Genomic DNA, 17,213 nt, shown 5'->3' with positions numbered 1-17,213 from the left:
TACTGCTACCCTGAGCAGCATAAAGCATTTACTGAAGATGAATAAATAAACATTGTAAATGTTTCTTCCATGAAGAAAATGAATCACACCATCAGTGTTTCAAGCTATGCTCTTCTATCAGCTATTTTTTTATTGTAACCGGTTTGAGTACATTTTAAAAAATCCAAGGAAAACTGACATCTTTCACTCACATGGAATCAACTGTATCACATAAGGTAAACAGTATTATTTATTTATTTTTTATGCCATGTCGATCCCCTTTGTAGCATCAGTATTACTGTCATCATTCCTCCATCTGAATAAATGGAAGCTTTGGTCACATACTGTGAAAAATACACATTCATATACAGTGCTCTTAAAAAGCCTGGGGGAGGGGGGGGGGAGAGAGAGAGAGAAGAATGTTTTCAGTTTATTTTTTACAATATGAGATTAGTGTATATATTAAGGCAAACATTATGATCAGGAATGAAAAAAAGAATTCATGATTTGAATTTGCTATATGGTAATAAAAAAACTATTAGTCAGAATAAGCTGATCAATAGCAGTACAATGGAAACTAATACAACATGTACAAGGCTTTGAGTGAACATACAGTTTAATCATATGATAAGCTCAAAGTGAACAAGTCAGCTGAGCATCATCCATACAAAAAGGATTACCCAAAACTAAAGATTACAATAAGCCAAAAATTAACAAGAGATAGAAAAACAATTAGACATCAATGCATATATCTTGATGTAGCGACTCCCATGAAAACGTCAATTAACAATCAGAAGTTACAAGACGTGATTAGATGAAGTTGTAGGTTCTTGTGCTGTGTGGACTTGGGAAATCTTCCACAGTGGGCCGCGTCTGTTTAAGGGGGTAGTGGAGGGAGTATGATGCCTCAGGTAGTGATATAAACAGTGATACATACTGTTTCTTGACAAACAGACCCAGGTATGAGCTCCCTCTCCCCTCCATCCTCCCAGTAAGACGGGACCAAACAGGGAAAGCCCTAATGAACCTCAGTTTAGGGTCTTAAGTGTCCCCTTTTAGAACAGCCAGGCAGCTTTGCAACAATTGAAGATTACCCTTAAACAGAGGCAAGTGAACAGTGAATACCATGGCAACTAAATTTTTGCTGCTAAATTACTTTTGCATTCATTAGTCTTATTTAAATAAACTTGAACTATTCATAGGATTTATAGGTACCTTAGCATGTTTGAGTTCAAGCTCAGCTAGTTCCACCAAGTTCTTTCTGAACGCTGCTACTCTTCTTGTTTTGAAATCTACCAGTTCTGTTGGGAAATGAAAACAGGAAGTTTGAACAATACCAGTATAATCTCGGATATATATAACACAATGCCATTTACATGTAAACATGTAGACATGTTAACTGCAATGAGGCTGTTCAGAAGGAGAGAAAAAGTAGAAACAACAACAAATACCTTGTTTAGCCGATTCTGAGATTTTCTCAAACTTCTGACAGCAAACTTGCTGGGTGGTTTCTGCCTGAAGGACATCTTTGTTTTTAGCCCTGGCTTTGTCCAGAGCTTTGTTTGCATTCTCATAATCAACTAATGCCCTTCCTCGTCTGTAAAGCAGGTCCTGAAGGACAGAGATAGCATTTCTCAGAAGAAAGCACAAACACAAACCCAGCACTCATGACTACACTTGTAACACTAATCCTCATAATTTCCATGCTGCAATACAGGAGTAGTATTACTGTGAGAATACAAAGCACACTTGAATGGTCAGCTCCAGAGTTATTGGCACCCTTGGTATTAAAAACAAAAATATATTTGTGATTTTAATGTCATTTCACACTGACAATATATAAGAGGTAAACTTAGGTCAATTAAAGGCCTCATCAAACTATTTTTAACAAACTCACATCTCACTATTATTTGCACCTTTAGAAATTCAGAATGTAAGTGAAGCCTGTTCCATTTTATTACGCAGCATATTCTTTTACTTTCTTTTTTTTAATTCACTTTTTATCTTAAGCAGACTTCCTGTTTCATATATGACGTGACAGAGAAGCCAAATTAATGCTTAATAATAAAGTTAAATAAATAAATGTTTTGAGCTTTACAACAGCACATGTGAAAAAGTTCATTGTTAAAGCAATAAATATGTTGTTTAAAACAAACAGGGCTGTGATGAATCTGCCTGGATAAGGATGCAAAGTGTATTTTGCTCCCAGACACAGTAAAGAGGATTGTTAAAGCTGGACATTTGAGGACATTTCTGGATCACAAAGTCTACAAATATACAATTACATGCCACCTCCATGCCGACAAACTATTTGGTTTGCCAAATAGCTTAGAATAGAGCCTTTTCTTTAATCAAACCACAAACAGTTCACAGAGAACTATGACTGGAACCGGGCTCTGTGGTAAAAATGAGACATAAATAAAACTTTTTGGTGGAAGTGGTTGTGGTAGAAAAGGGAGGGTTGTACAGAAAAAACCTAAGATGGAGGGCTGTTTTTCCTTCAGTCATTGAGTATCTGAGGATCTTGAAGATCCAGTGGATTTTGAAATAAAAGTCTAGCTGTCTCTGCCAAGAAGATACAACTGGTTTTTGGTTGGATATTCAAGCATGACAAATGACACAAAACATCCAAAATCCACAGAAAAATGTTTTAATGTTCGCACATTTAAGCTTTTGATATGGCCATACCAGTCTCCTGACCTAACATCTATTCTGAAGGTGTAGAAGAGAGGATCTCAGTCCACCGAGGAACTGCACAGACTCTGTACTGAAAAGTGATCACAGATTTCTGCTCTGTAATCGCAACAGGAATGATGAATGATGCTATAAGGGGCTGCTAAAAGTATTTCATGCATGGGTGCCGATAATTGTGACCAAAAAAATAAATAAATAATATAATATAATATAAATAAAATATTTCGTTTTTTTATGTATATTATTTTATATTTTCAGTGGGAGATTACACTCATTAACAACAAAGATATTTTCTCAGAGCCTTTGTTATCCATCATTACCAAGGGTGCCAATAATCCTGGATCTGACTGTGTTTATGTTAGGATTTGCTGAAAGGGTCACACACCTTGGCGGCTTGTGACTCCCGTAGGTAATACTTCAGCAAGTCAGCAAGTTTTAGGTCCTCATCAGCAGCAACTCGTGCTTCAATTTTCTACACAGGAAACAGATGTATGCCATAAAATAGACTACCAGGAAACAGGCAGGTGGCCTTATGAACCATGACAATTTGTTTGACTCCTACAGTCTTGTGCTGGTATAAAACTGCTGAGGTTGCCTGAGCATTAGAGTATGCTATTTCCTCTCAAGAGAAAAATATTTTAAGGAGTTAAACCAGTTAAGCCACTCTTCTATCATCACAAGACTTGAGAAGCTGCTCAAGAAGCTATTTTAAAGAAGCATCTAGAAGCTATTGTGAAGGTCGTGATCGTTAAAAAGGCTGCGGCAAAAAAAAAATCATTTAGTAACTCACATACCCGTGTTTTCTCAAAAAGCTCAGACACTTTCAAGAAAAATCTACAAATAAGAAGAAAAAACCCAAATTAGTCATTTTAAACACATGAAAATATGTTGTTAACATTATTAATGTGTACTTGTATAGCTGCACGCATGGTACTAAATGGATTGAACAAATAAAAAGCCCTTTCACATAAGAATTGTTAAGTTTAGACTTCAAATGATGGGAAGACTCGCACAGTAATCGAGCAGGATGAGACATAGTACATTTCCTGGGAAAGTCTGTTTAAACAGAATGCAATATATAACTGGGAAAAGGAGGAGGCTACTCAGTGACTATTTGTGCTATGACACACTGAAACATTTACATGTGCCTCTTTTAAATCATTAGTACAATGAATGACTTGAGGAGAGAAAAGATTCAGAAATGAAAGCATTGTTGACCTTAACACTAACACACGGCATGCAGATCAAACATGGAATGTTCTGTTACTCATACTAATAATATGACAGGATCAGTCACATACTTGCACATGTCTGTTGAGTCCTGGGTCCCTAAAGTATACAGCGTGGAGGCAATTCTGTTGATGTCTTCTGCAGCACCTGGAAAACAGCTTCTGTTAAACAGCTCACACACAAAACACAGCTATTCCTGTACCAGGCTTTGTTCTGGAAAACTCACTGCCATCACTCATTCACACACTGAGTCAATCATCCATTAATGCAAAAAAAAAAAATAATAATAATAATATTCCACTCTGCTTATTCTCCGCATCTGTGGGTCATTTTATATGGACATGGAAAAAGAATAAGCAGCTCACTCAGATTTGTCAGTGACATAATGAACAGCAGGTCAACAGAGAGATGATTCAGTCTGTTTTTCCTTCTCAGGCCACTGTTTTCTCTCAGAAAACCAATGCACAAATGAAATGTAACATGCTGTCAAGGGTCGTAAAGAAGTCACTTTGGTATGTGTACGATCACTAAGCATATGACTATTATGAAATGTAATAACGTGTAATGATACGTTGTCTCTAGTGATATTTTGCCCCTATTTAAACCATTAAATTTATTTCAGTGGAAATGAATAAAAGTGAAATAACATGTAATAAATTTTAATCTGCTAAACAGTTTATTACCTAATCCTTGTGGAGAGCTACGTCATACAATGAAAATGTCTCGCAAAACCATCGAGTAATGTTAAATGCTTTCCAGAGTTAATCTAAAGCATGAAGGGCAAAGTCAATTTGCATTTTCTTCATGTAAATGAACACATTAATAGTTAAAAGATAACTTTAAAAAAATCGGAACATGAAACTTACTTTTGTGAGACCTGATCATTCGGTCAGACTTGAGAGAGGAATCCTTGACACGGTTATGGTATTCTAAGAGAAATGTCTTCTCATGTTCAAAGAAGTCATCTACATCCTGTATCCAAACAGAGTACATTAGACATTTTTTCATGTCATGTCATGTTCATGTCATGACATGTCATTAGACATTTTTTCATAAATAATTCAGGATCTATTATAAAAAGTAAAGAAGTGTAGGCCAGGTGAAAAGTAATTCATTTATAAATTGTTCTTCATATAAAGAGGAACCATAAATGAACTCCAAGGCGACCACTGGTAAATCATTTCCTACAACTGTTTCAGTCAGACCACATGACCGTCACATCATATTCACATGACTCACCTTCACTCCTGCCACTAGTACTCCATCTGCAGACTTCACAACATTCTTGAAAAAGTCCTCCAGTTTTTCTTTCTTGTTTTTGCCTCGTACACTTAGCTGCCATTGCCAGAAACAGGTAAAAAGATGGAAGTGAAATGAAAATAACATGTTGCACTACTACCAAGCTCATTATTTTCATAAAATAAAGGAGAATTTCTGCTTGAAATAGTTGATAATCAGCTGAACAGGTGGTTCACACATCTATGGTTACAACAGAGCAGGAAATATGGTACATACTTCAAAAACACACACTTACATCTTGGTTGTACTCCAAGAAAACATGGAAGTTTAAGTCCTTCCTCAGGACAGGATGTGCAGCAACACGGCAGAGGAAAACCTCATGCATCGCCACGGTCTTCTTGAAGATGGCCAGGTATTCGCTGAAACAATATGAGTTGGTGCTGTAGATTCCGACTCAAAAAACAATGTGACAATAAAACTGAGTTAACTATTTTGTATTTGACAGACGTGTAAGTTAAAGCGACTCACGCCTCGAGTTCCTGTTTCATTTTAGTAAACTCCTCCTTGGTCATGGAGCCTTCACCCTCACCCAACTTCTGCAGCTTCTCTCGCGAGGCATCAAAGTCTGGTCTTGGAGGAGCGGGTGGGATCTGGCAACATTTTCATAATCATTTTAAACGTTCTTCCTTGCTTCCAATACTGTTTTGCCTTTTGGCAATCAGAGAGTAATGCTAATGGAGCACTCACACTAATGATATCAGCAGTCACACTGTCAGTCATTACATGCATATAGCAAACACAGCATCTAATGTTAAGTGCTACAAATAATTCATTCAAGTGGGAATATAAAGTTTTCTGCGCAAAAGCACCTGGGTCCAAAGCAAATTCCAAATGAGATAAATCAGTCCACAATAGAGTGATCCAGAATACTAACCAATACAGAGTGGTACAACTGAGCAGCTAATTCCTTGTCACACATAACACATTCTCCTTCAGAAGTGAGCCATAAGCACAACTGAATTATGCATATCAATCTGCAGTGTAGTTAAGAGCTTACCTACAATGTCAAACAGTAAACACTGTGTAAAATATAAAAAAGATTATAAAAAAGATATCAATTTACTTTGCAAAAAAAAAATTGCAAAGAAGAAAAAAAATCTATGAACATATAATGGTTCTTCTTCTGCTTCTTTACAGTGGTCACTCTGATGCCTTTGGAAAACCGGGCCAATGTCATTTTTATTATATCCTGTGATGCACTGGAATTCAACAGTATACAAAGTCACTCCTAGGACAGTGCACCATCAAACTTTATGCATTTCCCTGACCTATAATGTACAGAGCTTCAATCACTGTACTGTTTCTTGGTCTTATTATGTGACTCGCTAAACATTTTTGTATGAGAGTCCTGAGGTCCACTGCCCTGTACTGGTGGTATATGTTTCAACTAAACACCTAGCTAGTGAATTGGATCAGGATCAGTTCTGGAAATTGTGCAGGTTAAGAGCTTCTATGGCTCACAAAAATGACTGTTCTACATTTGTGCTATACTTACAATAAATCCAGCATATTCCTCGTTCTCCACAAAAGAGTCATGAAGCCAGATAAACTCTTCATGTTGTCTCACCACAGAGAACTCGTTCTGCTTAAAGTTGGGGAGAGTGCTCTAAAAGGCACAACAATGTTATAATTTGCTATAACAGTACTATTAAGATGATTGACCTATGTATTTTTGTTTGTAGATGCGAGTTAATAATCAAATCAAAACTTAGCACGAAAAATTACATCACAGTAAAATTATTTTGTCCCTAGAGTTATTTTTGCATACCTTTGTATGGACGGTGAATTTCACTTTGTCTCTTTCACTCAGAGCATCTGAAATGTCCACTTGTAAAGTAGCGTCGGTCTGAAGGTCCACGTTAACGGCCCTTGGCTGTAAATCATTTGAATAATCATTTATTCATTGCACACACATTTGTGACAGTGGATCATGAAGTATATAGAAATTCAAAACATTGTGCACAACAGATGCAAAACTCAATCTAAAATTATAGCAATTATCCTGAAGTATCGGTTCTGACACATCGGTTCAATCACTGGCTTTGGACTGAGAGATGGAATCTGTAAATATGAACAGTATATCAGAAAAAAAAAGGTAGTGTTGCATTTTCAGTGCTCCATGGGCCTGAATTCGATTCTGCGCTCGGGTTACTGTCTGCGTATGTTCTCCCCGTGCCCCAGTGGGATTGTTCCAGCTTCCTCCTACCTCCCATAAACATGCCAAGTTTACCAGCGTAACCCTAGTGTACTGCACTAAATTGTCCCTATGTGTGACTACGTGTTATGGATTAAAGTCTCATCCCAGGTGTACTCTCTCATGCACAGTTCCTGGAGTATGCTTTGTACACACCATGAATAAATGAATAAAAATGAAATTAAAATTAGTTTGGAGGATTGGATGGTCTGGAAGAATGACACAGGAAGCACAGAAAATCAGTGTGTGTAGCTCCAGTAACAATCAGCCCTCTCTCTGGGACTGACAGTATAACGTTTCTCCAGCTGTTGTTTGCTAGCATAAGACACAAGTCAAGCGAATACAGACACATCAGATAATAGGAAAATTGCCCAGACTGCTGTCATAGGGTTAAATGAGTGGTTTAACGGTTCCGTACGGTTGTGTTTCTTGACCAATCGTGATAGCAGTTAGCTAACTGCTAGCAGGAAGTCAACTGACTCTCACTACCTGGGCTAATAGCATGTAGCACTAACCGACATTGATCATGACGTGACGTGATTGACACGTCTAAACCCAACAGTATACAGTAAACATTGAGTAGAAGAAATATCCCGAAACGCTTTAGCAGAGTCGACGGAATTGGCAAGGAAGAGAAAAAAAAAACAACAAAAAAAAACTTACTCCTCTGTCCTCGTCAGAGAGGAAATCGGGACCGTCGTCCAGCCCTTCTTGCTGTCAAAAAGAAGGCACAGAGACCACAAAATGCGTCGCTTACACATTGTCTCGAATGTTCACCTCTGAGGAAACCTAGAGCAAACACATGCAAGCTAAAAAACACTGAGAGGGTTGTTAGCAGAATCGGAAAGAAAAACCTACCATCATGGCTGCTCCTGCGGGTGGAGTACGGATCCGGTGATGGGGTGTGACGTCACGAGCACGGTGGGCGGGGCTTCAGTAGCGTCACTCAGATAGCTACTTTAACGACTGCCACTATGCCATGCTGAGATAGAGCTCTGTGAACCTGGAGAGATAAGGTGGGGATGGTGTATTGGTGGAGACGCCTATTTAATACAAGTGTACACACTAGATTGAACATATACTGTATTGCAGCATTCGATTCTGTTGATATTTTGGAATATGTTGGCAACAATTTATATTTATATAGACAAGGCCATCTAAAGTTTTCTGAGGCACATTTAACTTGAAATCTAGAGGAACTTCTTTAACTTGGTCTGGACCACAGTGTGTCACATTTGAGAGTCACAAACAGCTGGAACCAAATTTCTTGTGTGTGTCAACATACTTGGCCAATAAACCTGATTCTGATTCTGATTCTGATTAACACACAGCCGGTTGCATAGGGCACCATGTGTCACATTCTACCTACTGGCATGTTCCAGGAGAAAACTAGGGAACCCAGAGAAAACCCACATAGATATAGGGGGAATGTGCATAGACACTTTCTACAGGCAGTACACTGCACTCAGGATCAAACCAGGAACCCTGGAGCTGTGATGCAGCAATGTTTCCTGCTACAAGGAAGGAAAAGTCATAATCATTTAATAGCAGAAATCAAGTTCAAGTTTCTTTATTTGTCATTTCACTACATGTTGAGACATGCAGTGGAACGAGATGTCGTGTCTCACAGGTCAAACGGTGCAACATCCATACTGACATTAAACATCAAAAAACAACACAAAGCACAAAACAAAGCAATACAATTTAAATACACAAAAAATACACTCAAGCAATAAATATAAGTATGAAGACTCTACAATGCTCACAGTCTGTATTTGTAAGGAGGAAATATTGCATGCAAATGAAAGCACTTTTCCTGTTGCACTGTTCAGATTATGACGTATTATGTACTGTATGTATACACCATGTTCGCATGATGCTCTGAAGCATAAAATATGGAAACATTGTTTTAGAAGATAATAATCATAGCTTTATGGCTTCATAATGTAATAGCTGTCACAGGTTTTCTCTGTTTAACCAAGTAGCTTTGACTTTGTCCAAAGGATAATTTGGCTATTAGTTTAGCTATTTTAAATCAATATGTCTAAACCCTGAGTAATGAGCTGTATCTGAGGTGCTGGTAGGTTTACCAGTTACATTTGCAAAGTGGCTTCTCTAACAGTGCCAGTGATACAGGTGAACACTATGATCCCTAGCTAAGAACCTTTACCGCTGAGCTACCCCTGATCTTTTACTGCATTTAAAGACATTGTGATAAAATATTTACCTTGTTTCAAGAAGCACGGATCTGCAAGGATCTCTGATTATAGAACGTATTTTCACCTGTCCTCTACATACCTGTTTTGTCTAATGCAGGCATGTGTACATAACATACAAAAAAAGTGTGTGAAGTACAACCACTAGGTGGCATCTCAAACATTATGTACATTGCTTAGGCCATGCACTAATACTTTAAATTATTCTTATCTAACACAATAACCCTGGATCCTATCCTTTGGAACTCAGGGAACCATCACAGTGCACACATACAGTGCATGTTTTTGGACTGGGAAAACCCAGAAGCCTGGCAAGATCAGATCATTCAAACTTCACACACACACACACACACACACACACACACACACACACACACACACACACACACACACACACACACACACATTTTCTTGTCTATTTGTAAATCCTTGTCTTCATATATCAGAACTTGGGTCAACCATGATACAGCATCCACAGAGTTTAAACACCTGATCTTCTGAGAACCCAGAGTCTTAACTGTTGAGCCACCACTGCCCATGTAATCATGAGATGTGGTGTGATTCTTGCTCAATAGTGTCCTGTGGTTTAATCACGATCTAGTGTGCAATAACATGCCAGGATACATCGATTTTATGTCTAAAATTACTTGAAAATGAAACTATGAAGAGTTCAATAACTGCTAAAATACTGCATATGAAAATTGAATTAACAAAAACTGATTTACTTTTTGAAAAGTCCATTATTTACACCTTAGTTCAATGTTTTGCATATTACTTTTGTAATTTTAATGATTTTTTTATGTTAAACATACTTTCAATGTACATACTACAAGTTTCGACATTCTGAGAAGACTAATAAAGCCAACATTCAACTGTTCATTTTATAATGGACTGACTTTTGACTCAAAAAACATTAAGTGTAGCATAACAACATTAAGATCATTTAACCATCACCCCAGTCATACTGTCATCCTCTGTAGTAACGCACTGAGTAACTTTGTACAGGGGTTTAATCTTGTGACTCTGGAGTGTCCATTTTCCCTTCATGGGTTATGTTTCTCTGCAAATAAACATTCTCATAACATGTTACTTAGAATAAAGAATGTTACACAGAATGAAGGATTGAAACAGCAACATTTCGCTGTAGGCATACCATGTCCAAAGCTACTAGGAGTCAAAAAACCCAGCAAAAACAACACTGGAAGAGTTATTATAAAAACAGGTTTTAGGTAAGTGATTATTTCACCATATTAGGTCAGGTTCATTATCCTTGGTCTCCATCCACAGCGTTCTTACTGCTACTGTTACACATCTGCTCTATTTACATTAGATGGAATTTTAAGGATTTTTTGACAGCATTTGAACTCAAATCCTCACATGACCAATATTCTTGTACACAATGCAATGGCTATACCAACTTGTGCTCACACCATACGGCCTTTCAGAGGGCACAGTCTTGTTCAGAGCAAGGAGAGAGCAAGGAGAGGTCACTTGTTTATTTTCAGCTCACTTGTCCAAACAGATGCAGGACTAACATCAACGGCCCTTTGTTTCAATCACATTACAGACCTAACTGATGATTAAATGTATTCATATAGCATTATAATTTTCACTGGTAATATATAATGACTGGTCTAAAATGATTGTATGTTTGTGTTGTTTCTCTTCTCTCAGAAGAAAAAACCATGCAGAAACCTGTCTTCCTACAAAATACCTAAGCACTAAAGTAGTTCAAAGCTGGTGACAAAAGAGCTTAAGGTAGGTTTTATAACACTTCTTATACATTAAGCTATTAGGTCAGACGAAGCCGTGTTCCATGTGTCTAGGCTACAGCTTGGCTACAGTTGCATAATCACTACTAGAAAGTTCTTGATCATCTGAGACACCAATAGTGACAGTCACAGGCCTCTCTACCAAAACAACATATATTACAAACAAGGTTTTTAATTGTAGACAATTTCTCCTGCTGACAGGTAGGAATTATAAACAATGACCCTGATTTTTAATTATGAAACGGAGATTGAAACACTTAGTTTATTGCCACCATTCACAAGTGTGAAAAAGTCTTTGAAACTGTGCCCAGGCTGCCAAAGCAGGCTTCCCTTTCGCAGCACTATGGAGGCATGCTCAGTTTTGCCATTTGTGGACAACGATGACAAGACACAAAAGCATGTTGGCCATAAATAGCACCAAGCAGCAGAGGATTGCTCGCTACTGACAGATCAAATTCTCCAAAGGGAGAAGCAGTCCCTGGCCTCAAGCCTAGTTCTCTCGGAAGACACAGCATTTTAACAGAAACTCCTGAAGCACTGACGTGTGGTCCATTAAAACTTTCAAAACATCAAGAAATATATCAGACAAGGTCACAAATAAAATCAAGTAGGACAGACAACCCTGACAACAAAAATGAGTGCTGTTCTGTTGACTATACACTATGAAAGAGTATTAAATTACAAGCCTATATGACAAGTTGTATATAGCATAGACAAATTATATTGCTGTTAAAAATAAATGCTGTTTGCTTGTTGCTAAATTATTGCAGTAGATTAAGTAAATTATACAAGGCAAAGGTGAATTTTTTTTTACATATATATTATTTAGGTTTGTGAATATTACACAATACTAAGATTTAACACACATCTTGCATTTTTATTTTTGACTAGAGCTTGAATAAATAAAAACAAAAAAGAAAAGACATTTGCTTCACTAAATATGTAAATGTGGAAAAGGGTGAACCAGTCAGACCGAGACAGGATGATTTGTATGCCACAAGGTTTTATTTCAAAGTGGCAAATTTATAGATCTCAAAAATTTCTTTTTTTATTAATTTAAGGCTGCAAACGCAGATATTGCCATCTTTACAGATATTATGCATTCTCTTTTAGTGTTTAAAAAAAAAACAACAACCAAGCAGCACCTCCTCCTTATTTGGTGGCGCACTGTACATTCAAATAAAAATAAGGCTGTCCATATGCACTGCAGGAATGAAAATGGTGGTGACTTCAATATGATGACAAACACAGCAATTCCATAGACCCATGCCCAGTTGTGTCTCAACGTGTAGTGTAGAAACAAGTGCTTTCACAGCTGCATAGTACTCAACATATTAGCCATGTCAAATTAGGCCAATTAGGTAGAAAAGTTTAAATAAATACGTCAACACGTAGAGTGCAAAGTGCTCGCAAATGGTTAATGCAATCCCTGTGTAGCATTAACAGAAAGCTTTCTCATGTTGGATACAGTAGTACATAATATCTCAGTGATACAAAAAGATAAACACTGGACATTGCATGGCTGTGCAGAGAGGACTGAACTTACAATACTGATTCATGGCATTGTTGTTAGTTAAAACATGCTACAAGATAAACTTTTTTGGGGACATACAAAAACAGAGTTTGACATCAGCTGGCAATAAAACGATAGATTTTAAAATGTTAGTGAGATCTTTTTCATATGGAAAAAAAAAAAATAAAAAAAGAGAAAACTTAAAACTATTCCTTCAAGATCAAAATACAGCTAAGATAGAAAGCGAGTGGAATACAGATGGCCGGTGTCTATTCAGTTTACAGTGGTCGCCCTTCCAATGATACAACCACATTGCCTCCTAATTTTTCTGCCAGGGTTGAGCGGTCCTGAATGTCATCCAAGCCATTGACTTGCCATTCATGTTTGATACCTGCAAACAGTGCCACATATACAGTGAATGTTTTTGAATTACTCACCATTATAAAACCATGTGAAACACAAATAAGCATTATATCAAGTATGCATACTAGTTGTCATTAATATATAGAGATATAGAGAAGAACTTGCCTGTAAACTTCTTTTTAATGGCATCTTTTGAACTAGCGTATATCATCTTGCTTTTTAATGGTGCACCTTCAGGAGCCCTGGATACACACAGATCACATACAGTGACTTTTTGTGTAACAGGTTTTGTTAAGAAGCTGTGGATAAAATGAATTATTAATATAGTACACATTTTTTTCAAAATAGAAGGGGTTACATACCAAAATATAAATACCAAGTCTTCTTTCTTGGACTCTTTTGTTTCATAAGTGGCATCATACAAGCCATATCTGCAGTCATTTAGAGGTAGGAGCTTTACAAAACAGGCATATGGATCATCGACAGTCTCTCCGATATCGCCAACAAGGATTTGCTTGTCCTCCTCCACAATAATCTTCTTCTTGTCTTGACTGAGGCAGAACAGCACTGCCTTTTTGCGTTTTTTTACCTCATCCGAGGTTGAAGACTTTCGCACTTTCATGTCATTGAAGACCTTAATAACATCATCATTAACGGTGACTCCAGAAGCCTGATTTGAAAGGTGTTACAGACAGTGAAATTTTCATGTACATGGCTCAAAAACATTCACAAAGTATGAAGAAAAAAAACACACACACACGACTAACAGGTGGTTCCTGAGGTTCCAGTTAATGATACCTGAGCCAGATCATCATCACAACGTAAACATAGATAGGCTTCAGGCATAATTAAAGGATTAATACCTGCAGGTAACAACCTGACATAGTTATCATAATGTTTAATGACAACATAAGGAGATAACTACTGCTCATTGTGGTTCATTCGTGTTTTGTAGCCTGTAGTTTGTGCTCTTCTGTGTCCTTTCACTCACTTCAGCTCATGTTAGCATCGAACCTGGGACTCTGCTATACTGTAGCTGTAGTTTTTTTTATTATAATCGGATAAATCTGGCGTCTGCGTTTGTTTGTGATGATCTTATTCAGTATCAGTGCGTTATCTGTGACTGAACCGACACTGTAACCTTAACTTTAAGTTTCATTCACACAGGACAAAAAAAATCATCTCATTCGGTCAGTGATGGTGTTAGTTTGGCTAAGTGTATAAATATTCCAGGTAGTTTAGTGAATAAACGGTTTACTGGCTAGATTAGAAGTGATTATCTTTATAAAGTAGGGGCTAAAATTAAGTTAAAATGGCCGCCTGAGGCTCAAGGCCCAGACCGAAGATGTCCCAAACTGGAACTGATTTATTTAGCGGTTGCTAAACGGACGTAAACGTGGACCGCAGTTATAAACACCGGCAGCCGCGAGAAGCGAAACTGTCCGTTTTTACTGCACCGGGTGTCTTTTTTTCCAGTCAAACAGAATGACCGGCTGTGCGCGAGCGAAAAAAGTTAAATAACACGTAAGAGTTATTGAAATAATATTTTGTGTATTACTCATTATTTTTGGCGCTCAATCAGATTTCCGGAGCGTAATAAAGAGATTGATTACTCACCATGTTCTCTGATGGTTCTCTAGTTTGCCGATAAATGTGCGAATTTTCTTGGTAACTTCTATGAGGGAATGTGAGCGCGCAAGCGTGTGAGCGCGATACCACGAGGGAGGGAGGTAGGGAGGGAGGTGAGGGAGGTAGGGAGGGAGGTGAGGGAGGTAGGGAGGGAGGTGAGGGAGGGGGCAGAGAGGCGCGCGCGTGTTCACCGCTGCACAGTCGCAGTGACGGACAAACTCTGCAGTGGCAGTGCGAACGACCGCGTGACCACCGCACAGGAAAGTTCTGCGGCACAACCCAACGCGTGACCATCACTGGTAAATTTCTGCAGCGCAAACGGGCACGTCACAACCCCAACACAGTGCAATGTTATGCAGTGACAGGCACTGCACGGTACAGGTGTGAGGTGCAGAAAGGCAAGTGACTGGTACTGCATGCTATATTTCTATAGTGCAATGAGGCTCGTGACCACCACTGCACACTGCAGTTCTGTTGCACAGACCAGTGCATGACCACCACTGCACAGTAGAGCTCTGAAAGGTAAACACTTGCATGACCACCACTGCACAGTAGAGCTCTGAAAGGTAAACAGGTGCATGACCACCACTGCACAGTAGAGCTCTGAAAGGTAAACAGGTGCATGACCACCACTGCACAGTAGAGCTCTGAAAGGTAAACAGGTGCATGACCACCACTGCACAGTAGAGCTCTGAAAGGTAAACAGGTGCATGACCACCACTGCACAGTAGAGCTCTGAAAGGTAAACAGGTGCATGACCACCACTGCACAGTAGAGCTCTGAAAGGTAAACAGGTGCATGACCACCACTGCACAGTAGAGCTCTAAAAGGTAAACACTTGCATGATCACCACTGCACAGTAGAGCTCTGAAAGGTAAACAGGCGCATGACCACCACTGCAAATTTAAGTTGCACAGAAAAGTGTGTGATGACAGGTCTGCAATGCAAACAAGTGTAAGACTGCATGGTACGCAGATAATAAGCATAATGTAGTAAAAGGGGTCTGGATTGCAAACAAATTCGTGGTCAATACATAACACAACAGGTTCTACAATGCAGTCAGACAAGTGACAGCCACTGCACAGTACATTAATGGGGATTGCAGTGAAAGTAAACAATATCATGTGCTGCAGAGCAAAATAATGAATTACAGTCATTGCACAGTAGAATAACAGGTTCTACAGTGAGCACAAGACTACAACTGCTATCCCTGTACAATCAGATGCAAACAGGGCCTTGCAATGCAATCAGTTTGTCAGCACAACACAGTACAGTGCTAGGCTCTGCAACTGACCGTAATGGTACAGCAAAATGACTGGGTCTATAATCTTTGAAATCTGTTAGGAATTAAGTAATTAAATTTTAGGCATAAAATAAATGTACCACTTATATTGAAACAATTATGATAATGGAAACAAATAGAATGGAAATACTTCTCAACCATGAAATAATAATTGAACATTGAAATAACTTTGAAAAAGCATGTAGGTCAAGTTTACAATTGGATAATTGCAAAAAATGACTGCAACATATGGGACATTGTTTTAAATGTTTGTAAAAAAAACAAAACAATAATAACTAATACCACTTGTAATATTAATGATGTGTTAAAAAGTGAAAATATATTTTCTAATTAATTGTGATTTCAGCTTCTAATGTAAGAGAGCATATAAGTCCATGAAAAGTGCTAATAGGCATTTCCATAAGTTAACCTAAAATAAAAATGCATTTAAAAAATGCTAACTGGGTTAAAAAGGCACCCATTTGGGACAATGACCAATCGTCATACATCTGGACAGGCATGTGTTTACTGCAGTGTACAGCAACAGGCTTTGTGGCACAAATGACCAAACGAGCAGGACAACCTCTGTACACAAGTATATATGCACAGCCTTAGTGGTTGGCATTGTACCTACGACAAACGACTAAATACAGTGCAAACAAGCACACGGCCAGAGCTGCAACGATGCTAATGATGCTCTGGACAAAATGATGTGACATGTATGGTGACCCATACTCAAATCAGGGGCACCTCAGTCGTGGCTGGCCCGAGACTCAAACCCTCAACCTTTGGGTTAGGAGTCAGACTCTAACCATTAGGCCACGACTTCCCTGGTAAATGAATCCGTAGTAGAAGTTATGGACAAGTGCAATCTCAGGCACCAAGAAGTACACTATAATGTAAGCCATTTACTACTATAGTTTTAAACCCATACAGTTTTGGGGACCTTGAAAATTGTCAAGGCTTTTGAAAAATCACCTTTCTACCTGAAAGGCTGACCCTGGATAGTCAAATGACAATTTCCACCCCTCAAATTAAAGCT

General features: G+C 38.3%; 2 protein-coding genes across 2 annotated transcripts; both read right to left on the bottom strand.

Annotated features, from left to right (window-relative positions):
* Positions 1-97: 97 nt before the first annotated feature.
* snx6 (sorting nexin 6) lies at positions 98-8,358 on the bottom strand. Its single transcript, XM_060879670.1, has 14 exons — positions 8,255-8,358; positions 8,060-8,110; positions 6,971-7,075; positions 6,698-6,808; positions 5,671-5,792; positions 5,438-5,561; positions 5,143-5,238; positions 4,770-4,875; positions 3,975-4,050; positions 3,468-3,507; positions 3,059-3,145; positions 1,431-1,590; positions 1,195-1,280; positions 98-1,074 (listed from the first exon to the last, which is right to left on the bottom strand). The coding sequence occupies exons 1-14, from the start codon at positions 8,258-8,260 to the stop codon at positions 1,021-1,023; spliced, it is 1,224 nt and encodes a 407-aa protein (XP_060735653.1). The 5' UTR covers positions 8,261-8,358; the 3' UTR covers positions 98-1,020.
* A 4,009-nt stretch (positions 8,359-12,367) lies between these two features.
* Positions 12,368-15,007, bottom strand: cfl2 (cofilin 2 (muscle)). The gene is made up of 4 exons (XM_060879725.1): positions 14,878-15,007; positions 13,623-13,930; positions 13,426-13,502; positions 12,368-13,288 (listed from the first exon to the last, which is right to left on the bottom strand). The coding sequence occupies exons 1-4, from the start codon at positions 14,878-14,880 to the stop codon at positions 13,176-13,178; spliced, it is 501 nt and encodes a 166-aa protein (XP_060735708.1). The 5' UTR covers positions 14,881-15,007; the 3' UTR covers positions 12,368-13,175.
* Positions 15,008-17,213: the final 2,206 nt, after the last annotated feature.

The sequence above is a fragment of the Tachysurus vachellii genome, chromosome 10, assembly GCF_030014155.1.
Source record: "Tachysurus vachellii isolate PV-2020 chromosome 10, HZAU_Pvac_v1, whole genome shotgun sequence".
In the NCBI taxonomy this organism is placed as follows: Eukaryota; Metazoa; Chordata; class Actinopteri; order Siluriformes; family Bagridae; genus Tachysurus; species Tachysurus vachellii.
This window is presented reverse-complemented; position numbering and strand designations above follow the sequence as displayed.